The following is a 22,565-nucleotide window of genomic DNA, read 5'->3' on the forward strand; positions in this document are numbered from 1 at the left end:
ACCTATCAACCCAGAGCCCTAAGGGCCAGGAGCCCCTCCGCTCCCTCCCTAGGAGTAGGTGAGGGGAGGCCCAGCAGACCTGTCTGTCGTGGGCTTACGCATGAGTCTAATTTGATGTAGACAGCGTCCAGCTCACTGGTCTAGACAGTGCCTCGGCCCCAGGCCGAAGAAGAAAATCCTAAACTGAACACTCCTTGGCCGCCTCCAGGAGTTAATTTTCCTAACACACCATGAATATTCTGCAGGGAAACAAGGGTTGGAGCCACCACTTCCCCAGCACTGTGTTGGTCAGAGACAACACTTGATTTGTTTCTCAGTACTCATACTGAGCTGCATCCCAGCCCCAGGGTCTCGCTGAGGCACTAAGGTGCCCAGGCTGGGCCCGGACTTACCTCAGCCTCCCAGAGTGCATGCACTGCCACATCGGGCTGCACCTGAATTCTGCACCCTAAGAGCTCTGAGGTTATTCATATAGGAAGTCACGTGTGGATAATCACATGCAGTTGAGGAAGCCTGTACAACCTAGCCTCAGTTTCCCTCAGTGGTGACATACCGCAACACCATCCTACACATGACACCACCGTGGGGTGCTACACGGCTGCATTCCAGGGTGCTGACTCCTCTCTCTCCACCTACGTGTGCATGAGTGTAAACACGTGGATATGAAGGTCCAGACAGTCTCCTCACATGTGCAGGTTCCTTTAGCCACTGCTGTAAGGATCCCTTGGGTCGCCCTTTCTACACAGCTAATTTTAAAAGCTTTAATGTATGTCAACAACCAAACCCCAAAAGGAGCTTGGCCCAGGTCTCTGGAGCCCTCCCTCGAACACTGACAGAGGATGTGCCAGGCACCGAGACAGGACAGCTGCAGCCAGGGGCATTCAGGGTGCAGGGCTCCCCCCAACCCCCAGAGCTTTGACGACTCCCAGCCAGAGTAAGAGCCATACACAAGAAACTAGTGTTCACGCGAAACTTCGAAAGTGTATGATTATTATGCTTTTAAAAATGCATATAATCCCCTGAGGTGGGGAGAACTGTATAAATTTATAGTACCCAGAAAAAACTAAGATAGCCATAAAAATACTGACATTTGGACAACATCATAAATTTTTATTTGTGCTCTAAAAAATTTTTATAGTGACCATGTACTGATGGGGAAAAACAACTTTGATGTTTTTCAGAAAATACACAGCTGACTATGAGGTGTCGGATACTCCCTGTGCTTACTTCTAAGAGAACTAATAACAGCAGCAAAACTTTCTCTTTCATTGCCAGATAGACGTGCGCTTTATGGGGTGCATCCACGCAAGGTGAAGTCCAGGTTACCCACAATCTCCGAGACCTTGCTGAGCATGTTCATGAGGCTGACACCAGGCATGGACGGCCCCACTGTGGGCACAGCAGTACCTGGGGACTGGGCACTACATCAGTGCCACTGCACAAATGGGAAACTCAGGCCAGAGAGCTTGGACAACTCACCCAGAGCCAAGCAGCCAGCAAGGGGCAAGCTTCACATAAGTACCGACTCAGCACACGCAGCAGCCAACAGCCCTGCTGCCTGCTTCTCGGGTAGGGACTTGACCTCCCGTCTCAAGAGCTTTCTCGGCACCCCAGGCTGAGCACTGTTCCATAACTGGCTCTGCCTGCACACAGGTGAGAAAACTTAGAGAGGTCAGGGGCCCAACGAAGGTCACGGAGAACGGAGCTGCACCCCAGGGAGGGGCCCAGCGGTCTGGCTCCTGAGTGCAAACACGGGCAGAGGACACGACAGGTCAGCAGTGCTCGGAGGTGTGCAAACAGCAAGGCACACGTGTGATGGAGAGGGCGGGGCCCCAGACAGCCCTGCAGCTGCAGGTCTCGGTCTCCTCTTCCAGCACTGAGGGGCGCAGGGAGATGAGCACAGGTGGAAGCAAGAGCCCAGGATCCCGCTGCTGTAAGACCCCCAGATTCTGCTCTTCAGGTGCCCGGCCCTTAACCCTAAATCCACAATAGCTGTGGCCAAGTCTCTCTCTCCCCGAGAGGAGTGTTTCAGAAGGAAGTTCCATTTCCAACCCAGGGAGTACTACCCAGTAAGTACCTTTCACCCAAAACTGTGTCCAAAAAGTAGAAGAGCAGCGATAAACCTCCATAATAACATAAGAAAATCCTGAGCCAAGCGTGGTGGTGCACGCCTGTGATCCCAGTACTCGGGAGGCTGAGGCAGGATTGCTATGAGTTCAAGGCCAGCCTGGGCTACACAGTGAGATTGAGGCCAGCCTGAACTACACAGAGAGACTCTGTCTCAAAAAACCAAGAAAACCCTGGTCAGAATCCTAGAAAAGGAAGTTGAAGGTATCCTCTGAAAGCTGAAGGAAGCCTTTGGCAGATCAAGCCCGCCCGGATGAGTAACCATCAGTATGCACCGGGCGGCTTTGTGCTGGCAGGCAGGACATCTGCCCTCCAGGAGCACAGGGAGCGAGGTGGCCTGGGGTCCCACCAGCACCTAGGCAGTGCAGGCTTCGCAGGGGACCACAGGGAGCACTGGAGGCTGTGGAGGAAGTGACCGCAGGAGTCCGCACTGCAGCAAACACTGGAGCCAGGCGTGGGGTATGGGGACACAGGGGATCAGCGTCCAGGCGCTGCCAGGGGACCCTGGGTGGCAGCGGGACAGGGGGCAGTGGGCTCTTATGTCCAGAGACTGAGACGAGATAGGCTGGGGGGGTGAGGCAGAAAGTGCATGGTCTACGCTCTCCTGGGGACAAAAGGGACAAGAACGACCATTCCTGGGTTGAGAAGCTAATGGGGCTGCCCGGCGGGACCAAAGGCAGGGGGCAGTCACGTTGCTGCGGCACGAGCTGCCCCTGAACCACGAGGCAGGGCCCAGGTGACGGAAACGCCTTCCCAGCGGCTGGAGGAGCAGAATCCACTTCAAAACGAGGTGAACACCAAGTGCTTGTTCTCAGGAAGGCAAGTTTAAGTGAGTGCACGGGCGGTGGTACACACCTTGATCCCAGCTGCTCGGGAGGCAGGAGACGAGGAACTGCAGGACCATGTTGAAACAAAAATAAAGAGGGCTGAGGCTGTAGCTCAGCGGTAGAGAGCTTGCCTCGCATGTGTGAGGCCCTGGGTTCAACCCTAGTACTGCGAGAAACAAAACACAGCAAATCTGAGCGTGCAGCCTGGGCTGGCTGACCTGAGGCAGGAAACACGGCACTGGGCTGTCAGAGCCAACTGGGCTGGGGCCAGAGTTTCCAGGGCGCCTTAACCCAAAACTCGGGAACCCAACTTTTCAGCAAAGTAAACCACACTCAGAGCGACTGCGGCAATCAGTGCTAGCCCCACTGCTCCGGGCATGAGATGCCGGCCACTAACAGCCCCAAATATCCAGGTGTCCACTGAGGCCAAGGAAGCTCAGGAAAGAACCAGCTGGGGGTGGTCTTGGTGGGGGTCGCAGCCAACGCGGGTCAGGAGGGTGCACAGATGCGGGTGGGTGGCAGGGCTGAGGTCACGCAGACCTGGAGGCCAGCGGGCGCACGAGAGCTGCACATGTGCGTCCGCGGGCTGAGCAGCCCCTCTCCACAGGCTCTCAGAAATCAGAGGACCCCACTTCTGCCTCACCTGACTGAAAGCAGCAAACAGCTTTCACCACACTCAGCCTAAGTCCGGTAACGTCTCTCCCACGAGTGTCAGCTTTACACATCTTCCTATGTGGTCAGAGCGAATAAATAAGCATTTTACACCCACAGGTATGTGTGTGTATATGAAAACAGAGCATCCTATAACCTGTCTTATTTTACTTTAACTTCTTTATACTTTGGGTTTCTCATGTAAGAGAAACCGTGTGATATTGAAGCTTGTGTGTCTGATTTATCTCCCCTAACAGTGAGACAGGGAGACAGTTCTTTTGCAAAAGGGTAGGGCATCAAGACATGGAGGAAGGGGAAAGAGGGGAGGGGATGAAGAAAGAAACCAGATGTGTTATGTGTGTGCCAACTCCCCACGCCGCTGATCACCTCGTGCTGCAAAACGGAGAGGGAGAAATGAAGAATTACCGTCACTAACCCTCAAGTAGGTACCATTTCCTTACAGCTCTCAAAGACCAAGCCACTAATATCCATGAATAGAGAGGATACAACTGCCCATTCTCTATGTACTTAAGCTGTTTGTATTCCACCTGACTTGTGCTCATTTCTGTAATTAAAACAAGATTTTTCAACTTTTCTTTAGAACTCAAGTTCCATTCTTTTCCCCACCTGCCAGAAATTTTTCTTCCTATCATATGTACCCCAGTATTCGTTTTTTAGAAGTTAAATTAATTTTCTATAATTTTGTTATTAAAAAACACTGGTGTATTCAATGAATTTTCACAGTGAACATGTACCCCTCAGATTCCGAGGTCCTGGTAGGGGCAGGGCTGGTGATCACGTGTCAGAAAAATGAACGGCCACAGCCCGTGGCTTAGCCCTCTCTCGGTGCCCACAGCCCATGGATTAGCTCTCTTCCCAGGTGACCAGAGCAGGAACTGTCAGGATGAAAAGGCTCGGTCTTCTGCCTGGCCCTTTGTCCTCCTGGAAGTGAGCTTCATAAACACTCACTGTGTGCCCTGCTCACCAGGCACGGGTGGATATTCAAACCCTGGGAGCCACAGCTAAAAAACCTCCCATAAAGTTCCCGTGAGTCACCATCCACGCCAAGTTTCCAGGCAAGCGCAAACAGATGTCCTTTGTTGTACTGGGGTTGAACCAGGCCCCATTGTGCAGAGTGTTTCCCCGGCTCTGCCACTTCCCCCACAGGGCAGCCTCCACACCCGGGGATCCAGGGCCCGGACTGTCCTCAGCGGGCCGCCTGCCCCCACCCCGGCACCGCCCTGCCCCGCTCCCTGTCCCACCTGGGGTGCCTCACTCCTCCAGGGCCCAGCGGGAGACCGCGCCTGCCCACTCCCCCCACTCCGCCTCCAGCCGTCCTGCCCTGCTCTGTGAGAGCGGGCACTGACAGGGCCTGGGACCTTGACGGGGCCACCCTCTCGTGCCTGTGGGGACTCCGCCTTCAGCGCCCCTTTCCTCTGCCAGACAGACAGCCCCGAGTACGTGAAACGCATCTGCCCCTGCTTCACACAGGGAGCCCGAGGCGCTGGGAGGCAGGTGAGATGCCCACGGCCACAGCACCCTCCGTCCCGTAAGGATCCGAGAGAAACAAGACCTCCTATCCACACAGAAACCTGCGCCCCAGCTCAGCACACTTACAGCCAAAGAGCGGAAACACGTCTGTCTAGAGGGGACTGGGGGGCCGGCGTGGCCCAGCCGCCACAAGGAATGGTGCGGGGCCTCGGTGCCTCTCAGAATCCCCACGCCCAGTGCCGAGCGAGTGGACACAAAGAACACCCTGCCGCGTGGGCCCTCTCAGAAGCGTGGGGGTGGGCGTGGCTGCCTGGACAGGGTGAGAGCGGATTCACCGCATGCGGGGCTGAAGGCCTCCGGGGCGGGGACAGAGCCCTGGGTCTGAATGACAGCGACGGGACAGCCCAGCAGACGGACTGAGCGCCGCCGCGCTGCCCAGCTGCACCTCCGCACTTTAGTCACCAAGTGACATGCAAACCAGCCTGCCTAGCCACTGTGCTCTGCCCACATCCCTAGGACGACACCACCGGGGTCAAAGGTCTCCACACACGCTCCTGGCCGCAGCGCGCTCAGCCACACTCGGGCCACCACAGCACTGCCGACTGACATTCCAGCTGGGAATGAGGCTAACACTCAAAAACCGACAAAGAGGAGAAGCGGGACATCACCAGGAGAGACACAGGCAAGGGCACGGCTCCGCAGCTGTGGCCCAGCACGCGGAGGCCGCCGCCCCTCCCTGTGCGCAGCCCCTGGCCCCTGGGGCCCCCGGGACGGAGGTGCTGGGCTCTGCTCTGCCCACAGCCGTGTGCGGCCTGGGCCCACGTCGCGTCGGAGCAAGGTGCCCTGCAGAAGCAGAGCCCAGCACACCCAGCTCCAGCTCCCTCGCTGCTCTTGGGGCCATGGCTGACCTGGCTCACCGCCCCTCGCCCGGGCAGGCGGGGAGCAGTGCCACAGCACGTCTCCCAGAGGCAGAGAATAATCAGAGAGGCTATCACCAGGCAGCCACTGTGCAAAGCAGAGCAGCCCCCAACCCACAACACCAACACGACCCCCTGCAGTCTGAGCAGAGGCCAGGCTGTGCAGGGACGGGACAGCGCTGCGCACTGCAACCAGCCGGCTGGACGCTGCCACCGGTCTCCCGCCCTGGGCTGGAACTCAGGTGCTGGCCTGTGGGGCCCCTCATCACCCGGACTTCAATGAGGCGACAGCCAGGAGGCTCGCAACGGCCCTCACCAGGGCCTGGCAGGCGGCTTCAGGCAGCGCGTGTGTCACTGCTTTCTGGCCACCCACCCCGAGGAGAGCTGCACTGCTCTCCCATTTCAGGCCCGAAGAACCTGCACCAGGGCCCGGCCGTGTGAGTCCACCCCAATCCTAAGCCCCGCCTGTCGAGTCAGTGCACGAGTCCTCCCCTCTTGGCCTGTTCCAGAAGCAGACGCAGACACACATTAGCCCGCAGGACGGCCAGGCGAGTCCACAGGGATGGGACAGCCTCAGAGGGCCAGAACCCAACACAGAGCTGTTCCTCATCCTGGCCTGAGCCGCACCGCACCGTGCCGAGCAGCTGCTGAACAGGAAATGAGATCCGAGTACCGAGCTGTGGGCCAGTGCCTGCCTCACCCAGGACCTGCGGGACTGTCCGGCTCCCACCTGGGGCGCTGCTGGCCACACGAGTTCATGAGACGCCTGCCCCAGGCCTGCTCTGCGCTGCTGGTCCCACCTCATGAGGCAGGGGCCTGGGCTGTTTTCCCCCAGCTAGACCCAACTTCCCCTGGAGCCCCGTGGAGGCCTCAGACAGCTGGGGCCACGCTGGACAGACACGGGGCTGGCGAGCCACAGCGTTGGGCTCTGGGCTCCTCACGCCTGCCAGCCACATAGCTCATCTCTGTGAGCAGGGGATCTCTTTTTCTAAATTTATTTTGTTTTCAGTACGACCTCCCTGGTGGGGAGTTGGTGCGTGCACGTGACATCTCAATTCTTTTCCCATCGCCTTCTCCTCCTCTCCCTTCATCTCTTGGTCTCCTTCCCATTTGCAAAAGCTCCATCTCCCTGCTTCCCATAATCTATCTTTTACCTTGCTCTGTATTTATACTTTGGGTTTCTCACATAAGAGAAACCATGTGATATTTAAGCTTGTGTGTGGTGTATTTCACTTAACATTACGATCTCAAGGTGCAGCCATTTTCCTACAATGACTCAAGTTTATCCTTCTTTATGGCAGCATAGTACTCCACAGTATGCAAACACCACACTTCATTCATCTGCTGGTGGACACTGAGGCTGCTCCCCAGTCTCAGCTCTGACAGCTGTGGTGCTGTGAACACGGGTGTGTGTGGGTGCACGGCTAGTGCTCCACCTCTGAGAACAGCCCATGGGTGCAGAAGGCCCAAGCCGCAGAGCAGAGCGGGAGATGCTGACTGCTGATGCCCTGGTCTCGGGACCTGAACCTGCGCTGGGAGCTCACAGTGAGCCCAGGCAGCCCCTGAACATCCTGCCTTCCCCCTGGGCCAGCCTGGAGGACACTGGCCAGCAGCCTGTGACTCCCTGTGCCTGTGAGAAGATGTGAGCGAGCAGGGCCTCCCAGGCGTGCCCTGGGGCCCGAGACAAACCACAGCTCTGCTGTCCACCCTGACTTCCGCCTGCCCAGCCGCCTCATTCACTCAGTTCAGCCCTGCTGGGTCTGACCCCAGGGTGGGGACAGGAGGGCAGGGATGGGACAGCTGGCACGCAGCACCCGAGATCAGCCGTGTTCCCCACATGTGACCTTCAGGGGCTGGGACACTGGGCCAGGGTGTCCTCTCCCAGAAGGGGAAGACGAGCAGGTCAGTGCCACCTCCGCGAGTGCCCATACGGGGCAGGATTAAGTGAGATAATATTCGGCAAGAGCCAGAAGGGCCTGGGGCTCCATCAGCAAGAGCCTGGTGGGCAGGGAGACCCAAGGCCGGAGTGGGCCCTGCTCTGCGTCCAGCCAGGGATTTACCACAGCGTCTGTTTTGAAGGTTAAACGGGTGAAGTCAGACAGTGCCCAGCACCCACAAGGTGACCTGGCAGGACAGCAACGAACCTGGCACCACGGTCATCAGAGCAACTCAAATGCTAACTTGGCCCCAAGCCAGAAGAAGGCGACAGGGAAAATGCCGTGGGAGCCACATCCCTGCTGACGCTGTCTGACCCACCGAGCTCATCCCCTGCAAGGTGGCACCTGCTCCCCAAAACTCAAGGAAGGGCGGAGTCACAGGCTCCCAGCCACTGGTCCCCAGGGACTGAGAAAGCTCATGTCCAGAGCCATCCTGGCATGCACCACAGATGCCTGCCTTCCTCCACCGTCCCTGCCAGCTGGGAGCAAACCTAAAGCGTGAGCTGGGGCCAGTGCACAGAGAAAGCAGCGCACTGGCAGTGAAGTGTTTTTCCTTTGAGGCTGCTGTCCTGAAGCACAGGCGGGAGAGTCGCACAGGAGGATGGGGGACAAACAAGAGAGGAAGCAACGGAACCGCAGGTCCAGCATGGCACGCACAGTGGGGTCCCTTGCAGCTGTCTCCATGAATCACCCAGGACTCCAGCCCATCCCGAAGCCTCATGCAGCTGGTATGGGCACTGCTGCCCGGGACCCCCTGAGAGGATGGCTGGCTAGGGTCACAGCCCAGAGTAGAGCCCACAGCCACACTGCATGGGCCGGAGCAGCTCACCAGCTGCGTGGCTTTAGGGTTATCCAGCTTTCCTCCTGTGGACGATAAAGTGGAAATGAGAACATGCTTCACCTCGCAAGTCTGCCTCAGGATTCAATTCATGAACCCAAACAAAGCCCTTAAATGGTGCCCATAGGGGAGCAAACACTTGCTCTGCACTCAGGCAGCTAAAATACAAGTGTGGATACATGGAACATGTACGTGCGAGCGCATTCACACGTGAGAAGTGTGTGCGGCACAATTTCTTCTCTTGACCAGGCCGCGGTGCTGCTCAGCATCGTGCATGACCGTCATTAGAATCGCGGCAGGATGCCGTCAGCTGGGTCTTCATGAGCGTTGTGCTCTCGGCCACTCTGGAGCCCGGGCACAGAGCCCCGCGCCCTCTCCACTGCCTTCCTCCAACACAACGTGCTCAGCTGCCACGAGGTGAAACAGTAATAATATTTCCAGCACTTCAAAAGAAAAACACTTCTGCGATATGGCTGGTTACAAATAATTCTGAAAATAAGTGTTATCCTGAGACACGAAAGCAGGCCGTCCCAGAGCTAAGGGTGCAAAGGTATTTTGTTTTTCTCACAAGGCCTAGGAAACATCCACATCCCCACTGTTTAAACAACCGTTTCTCTGGCCTGCAGGTGACACCCCAAGCCCTTCAGAAACTCCCAGCACCCCTCAAAGGTGCACCCCACACTCAGCGCTGACAGTTTCAAAGGCACCCTAAGTTAAAAAGAAAAACAATCCCTATTTCAAATCAGTAATTAATAATTTTTTAGATAAACATGGCTGGGATTAAAAACAACTTTTATTTACTCATGACTCACTCTTGTGTCCATTAACTTCCTACAACCCATTCGACTACAATGAAACGCAGAGCTGGAGTACCGCAAAGGAAACACAGCAAGGGCTGTACCTGCCACAGCACACAGTGATGCCCGAACACCCAGCTAAGCCACCGACCAGCCGCAAAGCCACCCGAGCAGCCTGTCCAACCAGAGTAGGAGTGGCAGCTGTGGGAGTCTGGTACCCCGGAAGAGGTGCATGAAGGGCATGGGGTCCGCAGCAGTTACCCGCTTCCACCAAGTCCAGGGTGTCCTGCCACTCACGGCCCAGTGTCCTCTCCTCCTCCTGGCAGCTGCATTCAAAGCATTCCTCCTCCCTGCCTGCGTCACTCAGGGACATTGTGATGAGATCCCAGAGCCGGAACATCACCCTACAGGGCCTCTCCGGTGAGCGAGCACTCGGTCGCCTGCCCCAGGAGCCCTGGGGCCCAGACCCAGGGGCCCGAGCTGGGGCACACCCTGGGCCGGGTGGGGTGTGAGCAGAGCTGCTCCCCAGCGTCTCGGGCAGGATCCCAGGGCCGGCACCTCCCCGGGAGATCCAGGAGGGCGGGCAGGCCACTCAGGGAGGAGCCGGGCCAGCAGGGAGGACCTTGACCATCTCCACCACCAGGCTGGGCTCCCCACGTCCACCCCAGAAACCGAAGCAGTGGAGGCGGCCTGCAAGCCTCACAGCAACTGCACAGGGAAATAGCAGCCAGGCCCGGAGCAGGTCCACCTGCCTGAAGGCGGGCGCACGGAGGCCAGGGAGCGCAGGTGGGTGGGACTGGCCCACAGTCAGCATGGGGCCTTCCAGCGGGCGTGCCCGGGATCAGGCTAGGAAAGGAGCCACCCTTCTGACTTCCAGCACAACCCAGAGGGAGGCAGGTTACTACCCACACTGAACTTAACACATCGTCCTCCTCTGGCAGTGATGTATTATGTTCTTTCTTTATTAATCTGCACTTTATAAATCCTGTTCTCACCTTAATCTGTTTCCACAAATTTAAAAAAACCTTTCCAACTGCTAAAGAAGACAAGAAAGAAATCTAAAGCCAAACAGCCCTCAATGTTACCTGAGGAAAGATGCCACCACTTAATGGTGTCCCCTGGCACCGATGCACCAATGCCTGCGAGGGTGGCAGGCTGAGCCCTCCAGCCCACTGAACGGGCTTTCTGCATCCCAGGCCCAGCCACTGCCCACTGCACAGTGACCGGCTCCCTGCTCCTACACACAGCACAGACAGACATGCTCTGCCTCTCCATCCACCTGTGCCACATCACCAGGGGAGGGGCGCAGCAGGGGCAGGACACCAACAGGAGCTGCAGTCAGGGACAGTGGCCCTCTCGGCTGCGAAGCCTACAGCTGAGGGGGCTGCCTCATAGCTAGAATGTCTGCTAAATGAAGCTGTGCCTCCATACACACCAATACAAGGTCATGAGCAAGCAAGCACCTCTAGAGAGAAAACCAGGACAGCATGAGGATTCCACCTAGAAATTAAAACCTAGAGATACATGCATTCCCTGGCTAAATTTCTGGAAATTGAAAGCGACTATACATTTTACCATGTAGAAGATGTGTCCTGTGTGGCGAAAAGGGAAAAAAGAGATTTAGCAGAATTCAGAGGCAGGGAGTTCAAAAGTCACATTTCATAAAACTGTACAGTTTAAATACTATGTTTTTAGAAATATACACTCAGTAAAATAAATTTCTTGAATTTCAATGTATGTTATCAAATTGGGCTTAAGTAATTCAAAAGAGAGTGAGTGTGTATATCAGAATGGGTTCCTCTGAGCTCTGGGGAAGACGGAGAGAGGATCGGCCCACCATGCGTGCCACTCACGCAGCAAGGGTCAGAGGGACACGAGACATGCAGGGTGCCATGCTAGGCCACGAGGCACAGGAACAAGACAAGGCCAACTCCACACACCTGGAAACACACTCCCAAGGGACTTCACGCCCAGTCAAGCTGCTTATACGCATCCTTTAATTCAGATCAAGGGCATCCTGAACAAATAAAGTCCAAGACCACGAACAATATATCATGATAACCTTAGGGCGTGATATTTAGGGTTTCCCTACCCCATTTTTTTTTTTTTGTGGTACTGGAGATCGAACTCAGGACCTTGTGCTTGCGAGACAGGCGGTGGCACCACTGAGCTAAACCCCCGGCCTCCCACCCCAGTTTTTAATTAAAATATTTAAATATACAAAATGCTTTAAAGAATACTACTGTAAGCTCCTATTATCCCTCCAACAAAACTGAATGATGAGTATTTTTAATTTCTTTGGACACAGCTGAGATTTATAGAAAAGTTGCATGAAAAGTGCAAAAATTCCTGAGTACTTTTCATCAGATTCCCCAAGTGAACATTTCCCGCCTCTGGTTTTCTCTCTCTCAGCAATCAAACAATGCTGTCATCCCGCCCGATCTGAAGACCTCACTGAAGTGTCCTTCAGTTGTCCGAAAAGTGGCCAGGGCAGAAGAAACCCCGACCGTGGGCTGCACTGAACTGGTGGTTCCGGTTGGGACCTTAGTCGGAGCCGCTGCTGGGCCTCTGTATGCAGGGCAGAGGCCACTTCCCTGGGGCCTGATGCTTCGTGGTGCGGGTGGGGCCCAGGAGGGGAGACACAGAAGGTGCAGCTTCCAGGGCCCCTGCTGCAGGTTGGTCCCACCCCCGCCGGAACTCCATCCCGGGTTCAGGTGACATCATGAAACTCCTCCACCATACAGTTCCTCTCTTTCCCTCCATATGGAAAGTGTCTGGTGGTGCCCAGGCGTGGGGGTGCACACCTGTAATCCCGGCACTCTGGGGGGCTGAGGCAGGAGGATGGCAAATTTGAGCCCAGGCTGGCCAACTGAGCAAATTAGTGAGCCCCTGTCTTGAAGTAAAAAATAAAACGGGGGGTGGGGATGTAGCTCAGTGTAGAGGCCATGGGGTTGATTCCCAGTAGTGGAGGAAAAAAGGTGCTTGGTGTGACATACTCTTGAGGCCACTCTTGCTTTAACCCCTTATCAGGGTGGAAGGTAAACACTGAGTTTTGCATCCCCTGATTCTCATTTATTAGCTGGCTGCCTACTCTTGGTAGTGACTTTCTCCTCTCCCGTCCACGAAGTCCTTGTTCACCTCTGTCCGGGTCCACAACCCCCCTCTCCCGCTCTCTGCACCTCCTCCCGCACACCCTACTTCTCTGCCACTGCAGCGCAGGGCTGGCAGAGAGGGGTCCTTTCCCTCAAACGAGCCTGCCACTGGGCGCTCTTGTCAGCTCCCTAGTCCCGGGCTTCTCCGTGTCGGGGAGACCCTACCTCTACTTACTACACTGGTCTAAAACAGCTTCACTACAAAACTATTACATTCAGCTCCTGTGGGGGGGGGGCACTAGGGACTGAACCCAGGGTCTCGGCACTGCGCTACATCCCCCTCTCCTGTGTCTTAGAGACTTGTGAGCCTCCTCCCTCAGCCTCCCAGAGTGCTGGGACCACAGGTACAGACCCCTTTCTAAGGAACACCACCTGAGCAGCCACTGCAGACAGGGCCTACAAGGAAGCCCCATCACACAATACACATGGGGCAGAACCAGGTCCCTCTGCATCACATGACCTAGGCACAAAGTCAGGGAAACTTGCAATAACCTCAAACCAGAGGGACAGCTTTCCACTCATGCTCACAATGCCTCTAACAAATTGCACTCAGGAGCAGCCCCTCAGTAGGGTGACATTTCAGAGGCCCCTGAAATCAAGTGAAGACCACCACAGTCCCTGCCTAGCTCTGTGATTTCCGTCACAGAGGAGGAAGGCACAGCACCACTTCTGCGGCTACTGTACCTCAGTTTCCTCGTCTAGAAAACCCAGGTGAACGTGGCCACCGCCTGCTCGATGCTGAAATCTGCAGCCCAGGCTGGGGACAGCATGTGGGACAAGACCCAGCTGAGGACAGGAGGCGGTGCAGGAAATACTGGTCTAGCCCATGCCTTGCTCAAAAGGCCACTGCCTTTTCAAGGGGGCTTTTCTTTTTTCAAGAACTGACAACTAGTGTTATTTCTAAAAAAATAAACTAAGCCCTGGCTGAGCCCTCATCGCTGACCATGTGCTCTTGCTGTCCATACACCATGTCTGTCTCCACAGATGCCCCATCGGAACAGCCCTCCCACCCCAGAGGGAGCCTGGGTCCATCCACCCCGCGGCCACGCACAGGAGCACAGGCGCGGCCACTGTGCCTGAGCTCTGCTGTCCGCAGGACCACGAAGGAAGGCAGGGCCCGCAGAGCCTGTTTCCCAGGGACCTGCAGAGGCAGGGTGGACTTGAGACTGCATGAGGCGGGGTCCTTCCAGCCCGGTGCCTGCTCTCTGCCGGCCTGGGCAGCGCTCTGCAGACACACACTGGAAGCAGTGAGATTCCTCAGGGCCCCTGAGTGGGAAGGGAGCGGTCATGGCCCACGATGTGCCAAGGTCTAAAGTTCTGGCTGGAGATGGGCCATACCCAGCCTCAGTGACCAAGAGGTCTGACGCCAGCATGGCAGCACACGCCCTGCCAATGCACTGTGAGCCCGGAAGGCTGCTGCTCCACACCCTGTGCCCACAGCTGGCCACTTCAAACCTCTACCCATTACGTTAAGGAACTAGGCAGCCAACGCCTCCAGCTTCTGGTTATTCCAGCCCATCCTGTGCCTCTGCTGACTGCTCTGGGTCTTACTGGGGTCAGAGATGGGGACACAACTTAAACTAAAAAAGGGAGAGGGTGACTAACACCAAAGTCCCCCCTGACCAGGGCCAGGAGCACAGCAGCCTTCCCTCTCCCCAATCTTTAGAGGGTCCCGCTGGCCGGAATCTATGTCCCATCCACACTTCTCACGCTAACGCTAACGCTGCAGTTTATGTGTGAGTCAGGAACTTGACATCAGTGATGATTTTGCATCTCCTTCAAGGTATTTGACTCACTTTTTGCTATCAGCATGGAAAGTTCCTCAGAACTTTCCCTCGGTATTGATTCAAAGGTCAATGCTGCTGATTAGCAATTTAAAAGGTCCACATCAAGGAGGGCAAATCCTCCTTTCAGATAAACCTGTCCCAGGGCAGCAGGGAACCCAGCTGGTTAGGGAATGAGCAGACAGGTAACCAGGAAGCCAGCATACACACAAAGTGACGCTTTTGTGGTCTCCTAACAGATCTTTTCTGCCTCGGTCCTTCCATCCCTCTTTTCTACCTGTCTTTATGTGGAGTTATGAAAATGCCAGCTGTCCCAGTAACAATTTTCTCCCCTTCATCCAACAGTAGGAAAGAGGTGAAAGGACAAGGAGCTGCTCCACACACAGCCAGACAGCAGCAGCAGGCGAGCCTTCTCCCCTTCCATGGGCCTCTGCTCCTAGCAAAGGACAGCTGGGGCTGCTCTGGCCAAGAGACACCACTGGGGCCCGGCTAGGACAGACACCCAGGTCAGGGAGGGGCGGCTGGCCTCGTTCCCACGTGTAAGGAGAACTGGATGGCCAGTGCCTGGACCCACACGTTAAGCAACCTTCTCCCGCTTCTGGACAGCACAGGCGGGTGCCTGGCCACGCCCAGCTCACCCAGAGGCTGGGGCAGGCACCACTGGAACAGAGGCACCAAACCACTATGAAAAGTGACAGCGCGTTCGGAGAGCCAGGCGTCACCGTGGAAACAGAGGGGTCGTGATGGCTTCCCGAGAGAAGCAGGCCTACAAGTGCCTCTGGAGTTAGGTGGCAGGATGAGAACGTGCTTCCAAAATCAGTCCCTCCAAAAGGAAAAAGAATCCATTCACCCTTCCCCTCAAGGCCCTGGGAGCTTCCTTCCACCCTCATACCTAAAGGCTATTTAAAGACGCACTCCGATCCGACCCAAGGCGGCACTGTTCTCACGCGATGCTGGGGACTGTGGCGAAGTTTCTCAGTTCATTCCTCCCACAGCCACAGGCGAGGCAGAACTCTGTGGATCAGAGGCCATTCTGCGGCCCCTTGGCTCACTAACTAGGCCAGCTCCCAGCTGTTCCACCATTCGGGTTAATCGGGTGTGGCCATGGCTGGATCAGTCCGAAACTTGCGATTCACTGAAAGAGCAGCTACCTGTGCTGTGATGGCTTCCGCGGGGCCGGCACGCAGCAGCACCGGGAGTGGACCCCGGGGAGAGTGTACTAACTGCCCCTTCTCACCACAGGCTTCCCACTGAAAGGGGCAGACTCCCTGCAGCACACGACGCTGAGAGGCAGCAGGGCGGGGGCGCAGAGCCCTCCTCGCCACCTCTCTCCACCTCCCCTGAGCTGGAAAGCTCGGGAGACCCGTCCACCCCGCAGCTGCGGCCCCGCTGGAATGTGCCACACCTCCTCTGCACAAACCCAGGCGGCGACAGAGGACACATTCTCTCCCTGCCTTGTCCCACACCTCCCACCCCAGGCCCCTGCAGCAGCCCCCTCCTCCAGAAAGGGCAGATTGTCCAGGCTGCTGCTGACGCCCTGGGGCCGCTCTTGAACACCTAACCCCCAGGCAGAGCACAGCTAACATGCCGACACCTGCATACACTCACATCCCACGCCAAAGGATCGGCCCACAGAAGCACCCCCCGCACAAGCCCAGCACAGCAAAGCCATCTCCCCTCCCTGCAAATGACCATGCATGCCGCAAAGGAGCCCGGCCCACCTGCCATCCCCACTCACAGGCCCTGGAAACTGGCAGAGCCACGCACGCCCGTGGCGGTGCCAATTCTGGTGCCCCTCCTCCCTGTCTCCCCACGGAGGCTCAGCCCCCACCCCACCCCAGGAGGACAATGCCTCTACACATCCCGCTCTATTTCCCAGGGGCCAAAATTACCGTCCGAGCATTCTTCATAATACCAGTCTAGCTCATAGTAATCCGCCTCGATAAATTTCTGCATAGTCAGTATCCGTGCAGGGGAGACGGGACTTCACGGCGCTGTGGACATCAAGTGAGACACTGCCATGCCTCCCTGCCCTCCCAGATCACTGGGCATGACAGCACCCTGAGACACACCAGAGTCTGGCTGCACATGCTGAGCCACAGTGTGGGCCGGACCAGAAAAGGGGCCTTGGCAGGAGGAAGTCCATGGGGCGGGGGCAGCTTGTGCAGCTCTCCAGACCCTGGCGGCCCTGCTAACGAACGGCTCTGGACAGCAGCTCTGAATGGGAGTGGCTGGACTTGTCCTATCCAGACGCCCGCAGGGTGACGTCAGGGACACACACCACCTCCCAGGCAGCTCACGCTAGCCTTGCCTCCTGCTCTCCGCTCATCTTTCAATCTAACCGTTGCCATAGAAACTGGCTGGCTCAGAAAAATGATGCAGGGATGGAGGAAATGTCTTCCAAGGATGCTGGGAGCAGAGGCTGTAAGGTGCCAGCAGGGAGAAGGGAAAGCGGAGCCAGGCAGGGGACGGGGCTCCGCACCACCAGCACTCAGGGCAGAGTTGAGGACTGGCTTCCTGGTGCTCTTCTGGTCACTACAGAATGTGTTTCTGCACCTGAAAAACCCCACCTTAAAAATTTGCAAACCGCTACCTTTGGTTTTCTTTCTTCAATCCTATTTAAAACATTCTTAAAATTTTAGATACTGCCTAAAGGAAATGTAAATTACTCAGAAAATGAAAATGTTTTCACTGAGATAATTATTCCATGCTCATGGCTTTGCTCAAACTTGTGGGAAATGGCATGCAACTTACAAGCAGAAGGGACCGCCGTTTCGAAGGGCTCGCCCGACAGTGCACTCCTTCATGGCCACGAAGGTGTGCAATCTAGGTGCACCAATGCACAGGAGAGAGACAGCACCCTGGACAATGTGCCCTTTGCGGGGGCTGCAGGAGCCTGGGGAGACTCTTCTCTAAAATGGTGGAGGATCTGCACTTTATGCGTGCACCTCCATACACCGTAACCCTCTCCAGGTCACTCCAGTACCTTAGCACAGTGTGAAAGCCAGGCAAGTGGCTGTTACACTGCTTAGGGGTGAATGACAAGAATGTCAAACATCTGCACGTGTTCCGGCCACACAACCATGTTCACATATTTAAAATCCACAGTTGGTTACGTCTGCAGATGCAGAACTTGCCAACACAGAGGCCTGACTGTATGTGCATGTGTGTATAAAACAGCATGTGTGTATGTGTGTATGTATATGTGCATGGTAGAAAGTTGAGGAGGAAAGCTACACACGTGTGCATATGCACACCCCACACATAAGTTCTTGCACAGAATCCATTCTCTGTGTAAATCTGTCTCGACCTCCTAAACCCCTGGGAGCCAAGGAGCCAGCAATGCTGGACCCCTGCCCTGCCTCTGTCTGGAAGCCTCCCTGCTCCCCCGTGGGCCATGAGGGCCCCTCTCCATCAGCCTCACCTGCACTCTGGCACAGGACCCCACCCCAGACCTCCCCACCATTGCACAAGCATCTCTGGTCTGCCCACCATGCATGGGCAGAGGGACACTCATGACCTTGGTTCAAGGTGTTAGGGGTTTGGGGGAAGGTTCAGAAACCACAGGGAACAAAGAAACAGCAGGATCCTGGTTGTTGTCCCTGCTGTCAGACCCTGGAGGCCAGATGCCCCTCAAGCACTTCTCCCTCCAAGCCATCCTTGAGCCAACTTCAACTCACCTGGTGGAGCAAACACCAGGCCCGTGGCTCCCTGGCTTCCTCAGTCCCTCTCCCTGGACACACACATTCATTTTCTAGGACATCGCACTATGTACAGCCTGCAGCCGGTGATCCCAATTCTCCCTACAACTGCCCCTGTTACCCGCATGCATCCCATCTCTGACTCCAGTCTGTTCTCGTCTCTCCTCTGCAGCTCCACAGCACCCCAGTGCCCTCACACCCCATCCCCAAGGCAGGTGGCCTCAGGCTGGTATTCCCAGGTTTCCCAAGTTTTGTTTGCTTAAAGAGATTCCCGAAAAGATGGTGATAGGCCTCATAAATAAATAATTCTACAGTTGACAGATTCCTCAAAATCCACTATGTTCAAAAGAGTCAACCTTCTACATCTAGGAGGGAAGATCTAATAAAAATCTGAAAAGCAAAGATTTAATAAAGGAACAAGAAATGCAAAGCTAGAAACCCCTTACAGAGGATCTGGCACGTTTACCGTACACTGCTGCTCTCTACTGTTTTATTTATATCCCATCACCTATAAAAAACAAGCTGGACAGAGCCAGGGATTTAGCTCAGTGGTTTTGCCTCCTGCTGCGCAAGTGCAAGGACCCGAATTTGATCTCCAGTACCAAAACAAAAAAAAGATTAGAAAAAACAAGCTGGACACACAGATGGACAATGGCAGTGTAAGGACTCTTGGAGTCAGATGCCCAAGGTTAGGTTCGATCCTGGACCCACATCCCTGCAACCCTGTTAGGCACACCAGGCCCATCTGCTAACTGGGTGGCTATGCCAGGCTGCCGGGGAGGACGGGCTTCCGCTCCCTGGTGCCCGGCCGCACACTCAGCACAGGCCCGGGACACAGCCGTCCGCAGTCAGTGTCAGCTATGCATCTGCATCCCTCTCCAGAAAGGAAAGAAACAACAGCAGGAGCGGCTAACAAGACAGTGCAAAGTCCAGACTTTGCGAGCGAAACGAGGTAGAAACACCATTATAACTCTCTCCGGGCATACTCCACTCAAGGGCACTGAATTCACATGAGGAGCAGGACAGACAGACTGCAGAACACCTCCACGCAGTATGCACTACAAAATGGCCTGCAGCACGTCCAAACGCTGCTCATACCCTGTTCAGCTTTCAACAAACCGGGGAAAGAAAACTGAAAGCATTTCCTCAAAATGAGGGTGAGACAAGGGTGTGCACTCTTAGTACAGAGCTGGGAACATCAGCCAGGGCAATCCCGAGAGACAAAGACAAGGCATACAAAGAGGGAAGGAGGAAGTCAATTTCTCTATTTGAAGCTGATGTGGCCTACACCTCAAAAACCCTCCAGAGCCGACCAAAAGTTCCCAGGAGCTGATAGACACATTCAGCGAAGTATCAGGGTACAAAATCAACATATAAGGATCAGTAGCTTTCCCAGACACCACAATGAATTTGCTGAGACAGAAATCGGGAAAATAACCCATTCACAACAGCCTTTAAAAAAAAAAAATCTATGAATACATCTAAGCAAGGTGGTAAAAGACTTCACATTGAAAATTAAGAAGCTGGGGCCGGGGATTTAGCTCAGTGTTCTGCCACCTGCCTCGTAAGCACAAGGATGTGAGTTCGATCCCCAGAACCAAAAAAAAAAGAAAAAGAAAAAGAAAATTAAGAAGCTGAAATTACAAGTATGAAACTGAAGAATATACTAGAAGATGCAAAGATCTCTCATGTTTGTGGATCTGCAGGATATTTTTATTTTTTGAGACAGGGCCTCACTATGTAGTTCAGGCTGGCCTTGAACTCACTATGTAGCTGAAGCTGGCCTCAAACTCCAGTGATCCTCCTGCCTCAGCCTCTCAAATGGTGGAATTACAGGTATGCACCACCACATCCAGTTTGAGAATTAGTATTTTTTAAATCACTATATTATAAAGCTATCTACAGATTCGACGCAATTCTCATCAAAATACCACTGTAATTCTTCACAGAACTGAAAGAAAAACTCTAAAATTCACACAGAAGCACAAAAGATCCCGAATAGCTAAAACAATCCTGAGCAAAAAGGAACAGTGCTGGAGCGAGCACAGTACCTGATTTCAAAGGACACCATGAAGGCGTTATAACAAAACAGCACGACAGTGCCATAAAACCAGACTCATGGACCAGTGGAATAAAGGACCCAAGAATAAACCCATGCAGCTACAGCCATGGAGTCAAAAGACACCCTCTCCAGCAAACAGTGCTGGGAAAACTGAACAGCCACCTGTAGAAGATGGAAACCAGGAGCCATCTCTCACCCTGCACAAAGTCAAGCTGAAACGTCCCAAAGAACTAACATAAGAACTGAGACTACTAGAGGAAAACAGAGGAAACCCCTGAAGATGTTGGGATAGGCTCAGGAGATGAGAGCAGGAAGGGACAAACGGAATGGCGTCAGCAGAAAGCCCCTGCAGAGCACAGGAAACGGTCCGTGTGAAGAAAACCTGTGCCAGCCACTCCTCCGACACAGGACATCTCCAGGGTTCATGCAGAACTCAAAGAACTCGGCCAGGGGTTTAGCTCAGCGGCACTGCACCTGCCTCACAAGCACAAGGTCCTGAGTTCGATCCCCGGTACCAAAAAAAGAAAAGAACTCAAAGAACTCAGCACCAAAAGAACAATCAATCCAACCCATAAACGGGCAAGTGAGTAGAATAGACATTTATCACTAGTCGTACAAATGGCCAATAAATACATGAAAAAATGGCCAATTTATCTTCACCCAAGAGGGAGCTCCCAACCAAGCTGCACTGAGACTCCATCTCAGCCAGTGGCAAACGCCAATGCAGCTGTGGGGAAGAGGACCCCTACACGTTCTTGACAAGAATGAAAATTAGTGCAGCCCTACAGAAACAGCATGGGGGGTGCTCAAAGATCTAAATGCAGGGGGCCAGGGATTTAGCTCAGTGGTGCCGCCGCCTGGCTTGCAAGTGCAAGGTCCTGAGTTCGATCCCCAGTACCAAAAAAACAAAAACAAAAAAACAATGACGTGGTACTTATACACAATGGAATATTAGCCATTGTGTGAAGGACAACATCTTGTCACTGCAGGGAAGTGGACAGGGCCACATCCCTGGCACCTAGAGTACCCGCCCAGGGCATCCTGGGCAAGCTCCAGTAGTCTGCAAATGAAACCTGAAAGAAAACAGAGGAGAGGCACCACAGGAGTGGCAGAAACCCTCGGTCCCACAGAGGAAACAAGCTGAAGAGAGTTTCATTTCAGAAGAAAATGAAAAGTCATCAGAAAATCAAAGAGTTAAGTTAAAAACATTAACGTGATAAGAGACGCGATTTCCAGCTCTGTCACCAAGGAGGCTGCCCTGCACCATCACCAGCCACCACCCTCAGGGCACCAGGCTCAGACACCAGGGGGCCGGCCACACCCACTGAGGGCCAGAGCACCCCCAAGACTGGGCGGCAGACGGCACGGCAGCCAGAGCAAAAGGCCCACAGCGGGCCTCGCAGGGAAGCCTGAGCATGGGGAGAAGGCGGTTAAGTACGGCTCAGGTGAACAGCCACGAATCCACATGAATATGAAAATGAGAGGGCCAGCCAAGTGAACAGCAACTGACATATAAAGGAAGAAGATAATGGGAAGTTATTTTTATCTGCTTTAGGAAGTCGGGTAGGAGGCGATGACTGCTCTGTCTCTGCCACGAATACCCTCTCCAGAGCGCTGGCGAGTACGTCTCCGAGCGCAGTGGCTATGAGTACACCAGCTGGGGGAACCAGGGGCAGCCACTGTGCCAAGAACAGCGAGGCCTGGCATCACGGGCTGGAGCCACGCCAGGTGGGAGGACAGAATTTCCAGAGGACAGCGACTGCCCCCAGGGCCCCAAGCTCCGGAGGGACCAAAGTTCAACACGACCTGTGAACTGGAACTGCCAGGCACCAACAAACAGGGCCCAGCTGGATGTGAACAGGTGGGTTATGTCACTAAGCAAGAGTTAAGACTCTGTCTAAGCCAGGCGTGGTGGTGCACACCTGCAGGCCCAGCATCCGGGCAGCTGAGGCAGAAGGGTCTCAAACTGGAGGCTAGCCTGGGCTACACAGCAAGTTCAAGGCCAGCCTGGACCTGTCTCAGAAAAACCAAGGGCAGGGGATGAATATGAATGGGAATTTGTGGTTTCAGAAAAGACACCAGGCCGAACTGGAAGACCCCATATGCCCACCCAGGAAGCTGTGAATGGGAAAGGGTCTTCATAAGTATAACTAGGTAAAGGGCTTGTCTTAGTTATTTTTGGTCATTGCTGAGACAAAATACCTGACAGCCAAAGTTAAAGGGGGAAAGGTTTATTCAGCTCACAGTTTATAGTGGCTCCAAGGCAGGGCAGCATGGCAGA

General features: G+C 54.8%; 1 protein-coding gene across 12 annotated transcripts in view; it reads right to left on the reverse strand.

Annotated features, from left to right (window-relative positions):
* The window catches only part of Trak1 (trafficking kinesin protein 1), a 139,762-nt gene that overhangs the window by 32,266 nt on the left and 84,931 nt on the right, over window positions 1–22,565 (reverse strand). For 2 of the 12 annotated variants that reach the window (XM_021257946.2, XM_021257944.2), the window contains exon 1: window positions 16,414–16,745. The exons of 6 other annotated variants lie outside the window; for them this stretch is intronic. In XM_021257946.2, coding sequence (XP_021113605.1) covers window positions 16,414–16,477 — 64 coding nt within the window. In that variant the 5' untranslated portion in view covers window positions 16,478–16,745. Of the gene's footprint in view, window positions 1–9,846; window positions 10,840–16,413; window positions 16,757–22,565 lie in introns of those variants that run through there. 4 more of the 12 variants (XM_021257943.2, XM_004835107.4, XM_087210687.1 and 1 more) reach the window with 4 other exon arrangements.

This window comes from Heterocephalus glaber, unplaced genomic scaffold, assembly GCF_053883595.1.
Source record: "Heterocephalus glaber isolate CG9 unplaced genomic scaffold, H.glaber_assembly_v1.0 deba00001175, whole genome shotgun sequence".
Lineage (NCBI taxonomy): Eukaryota > Metazoa > Chordata > Mammalia > Rodentia > Bathyergidae > Heterocephalus > Heterocephalus glaber.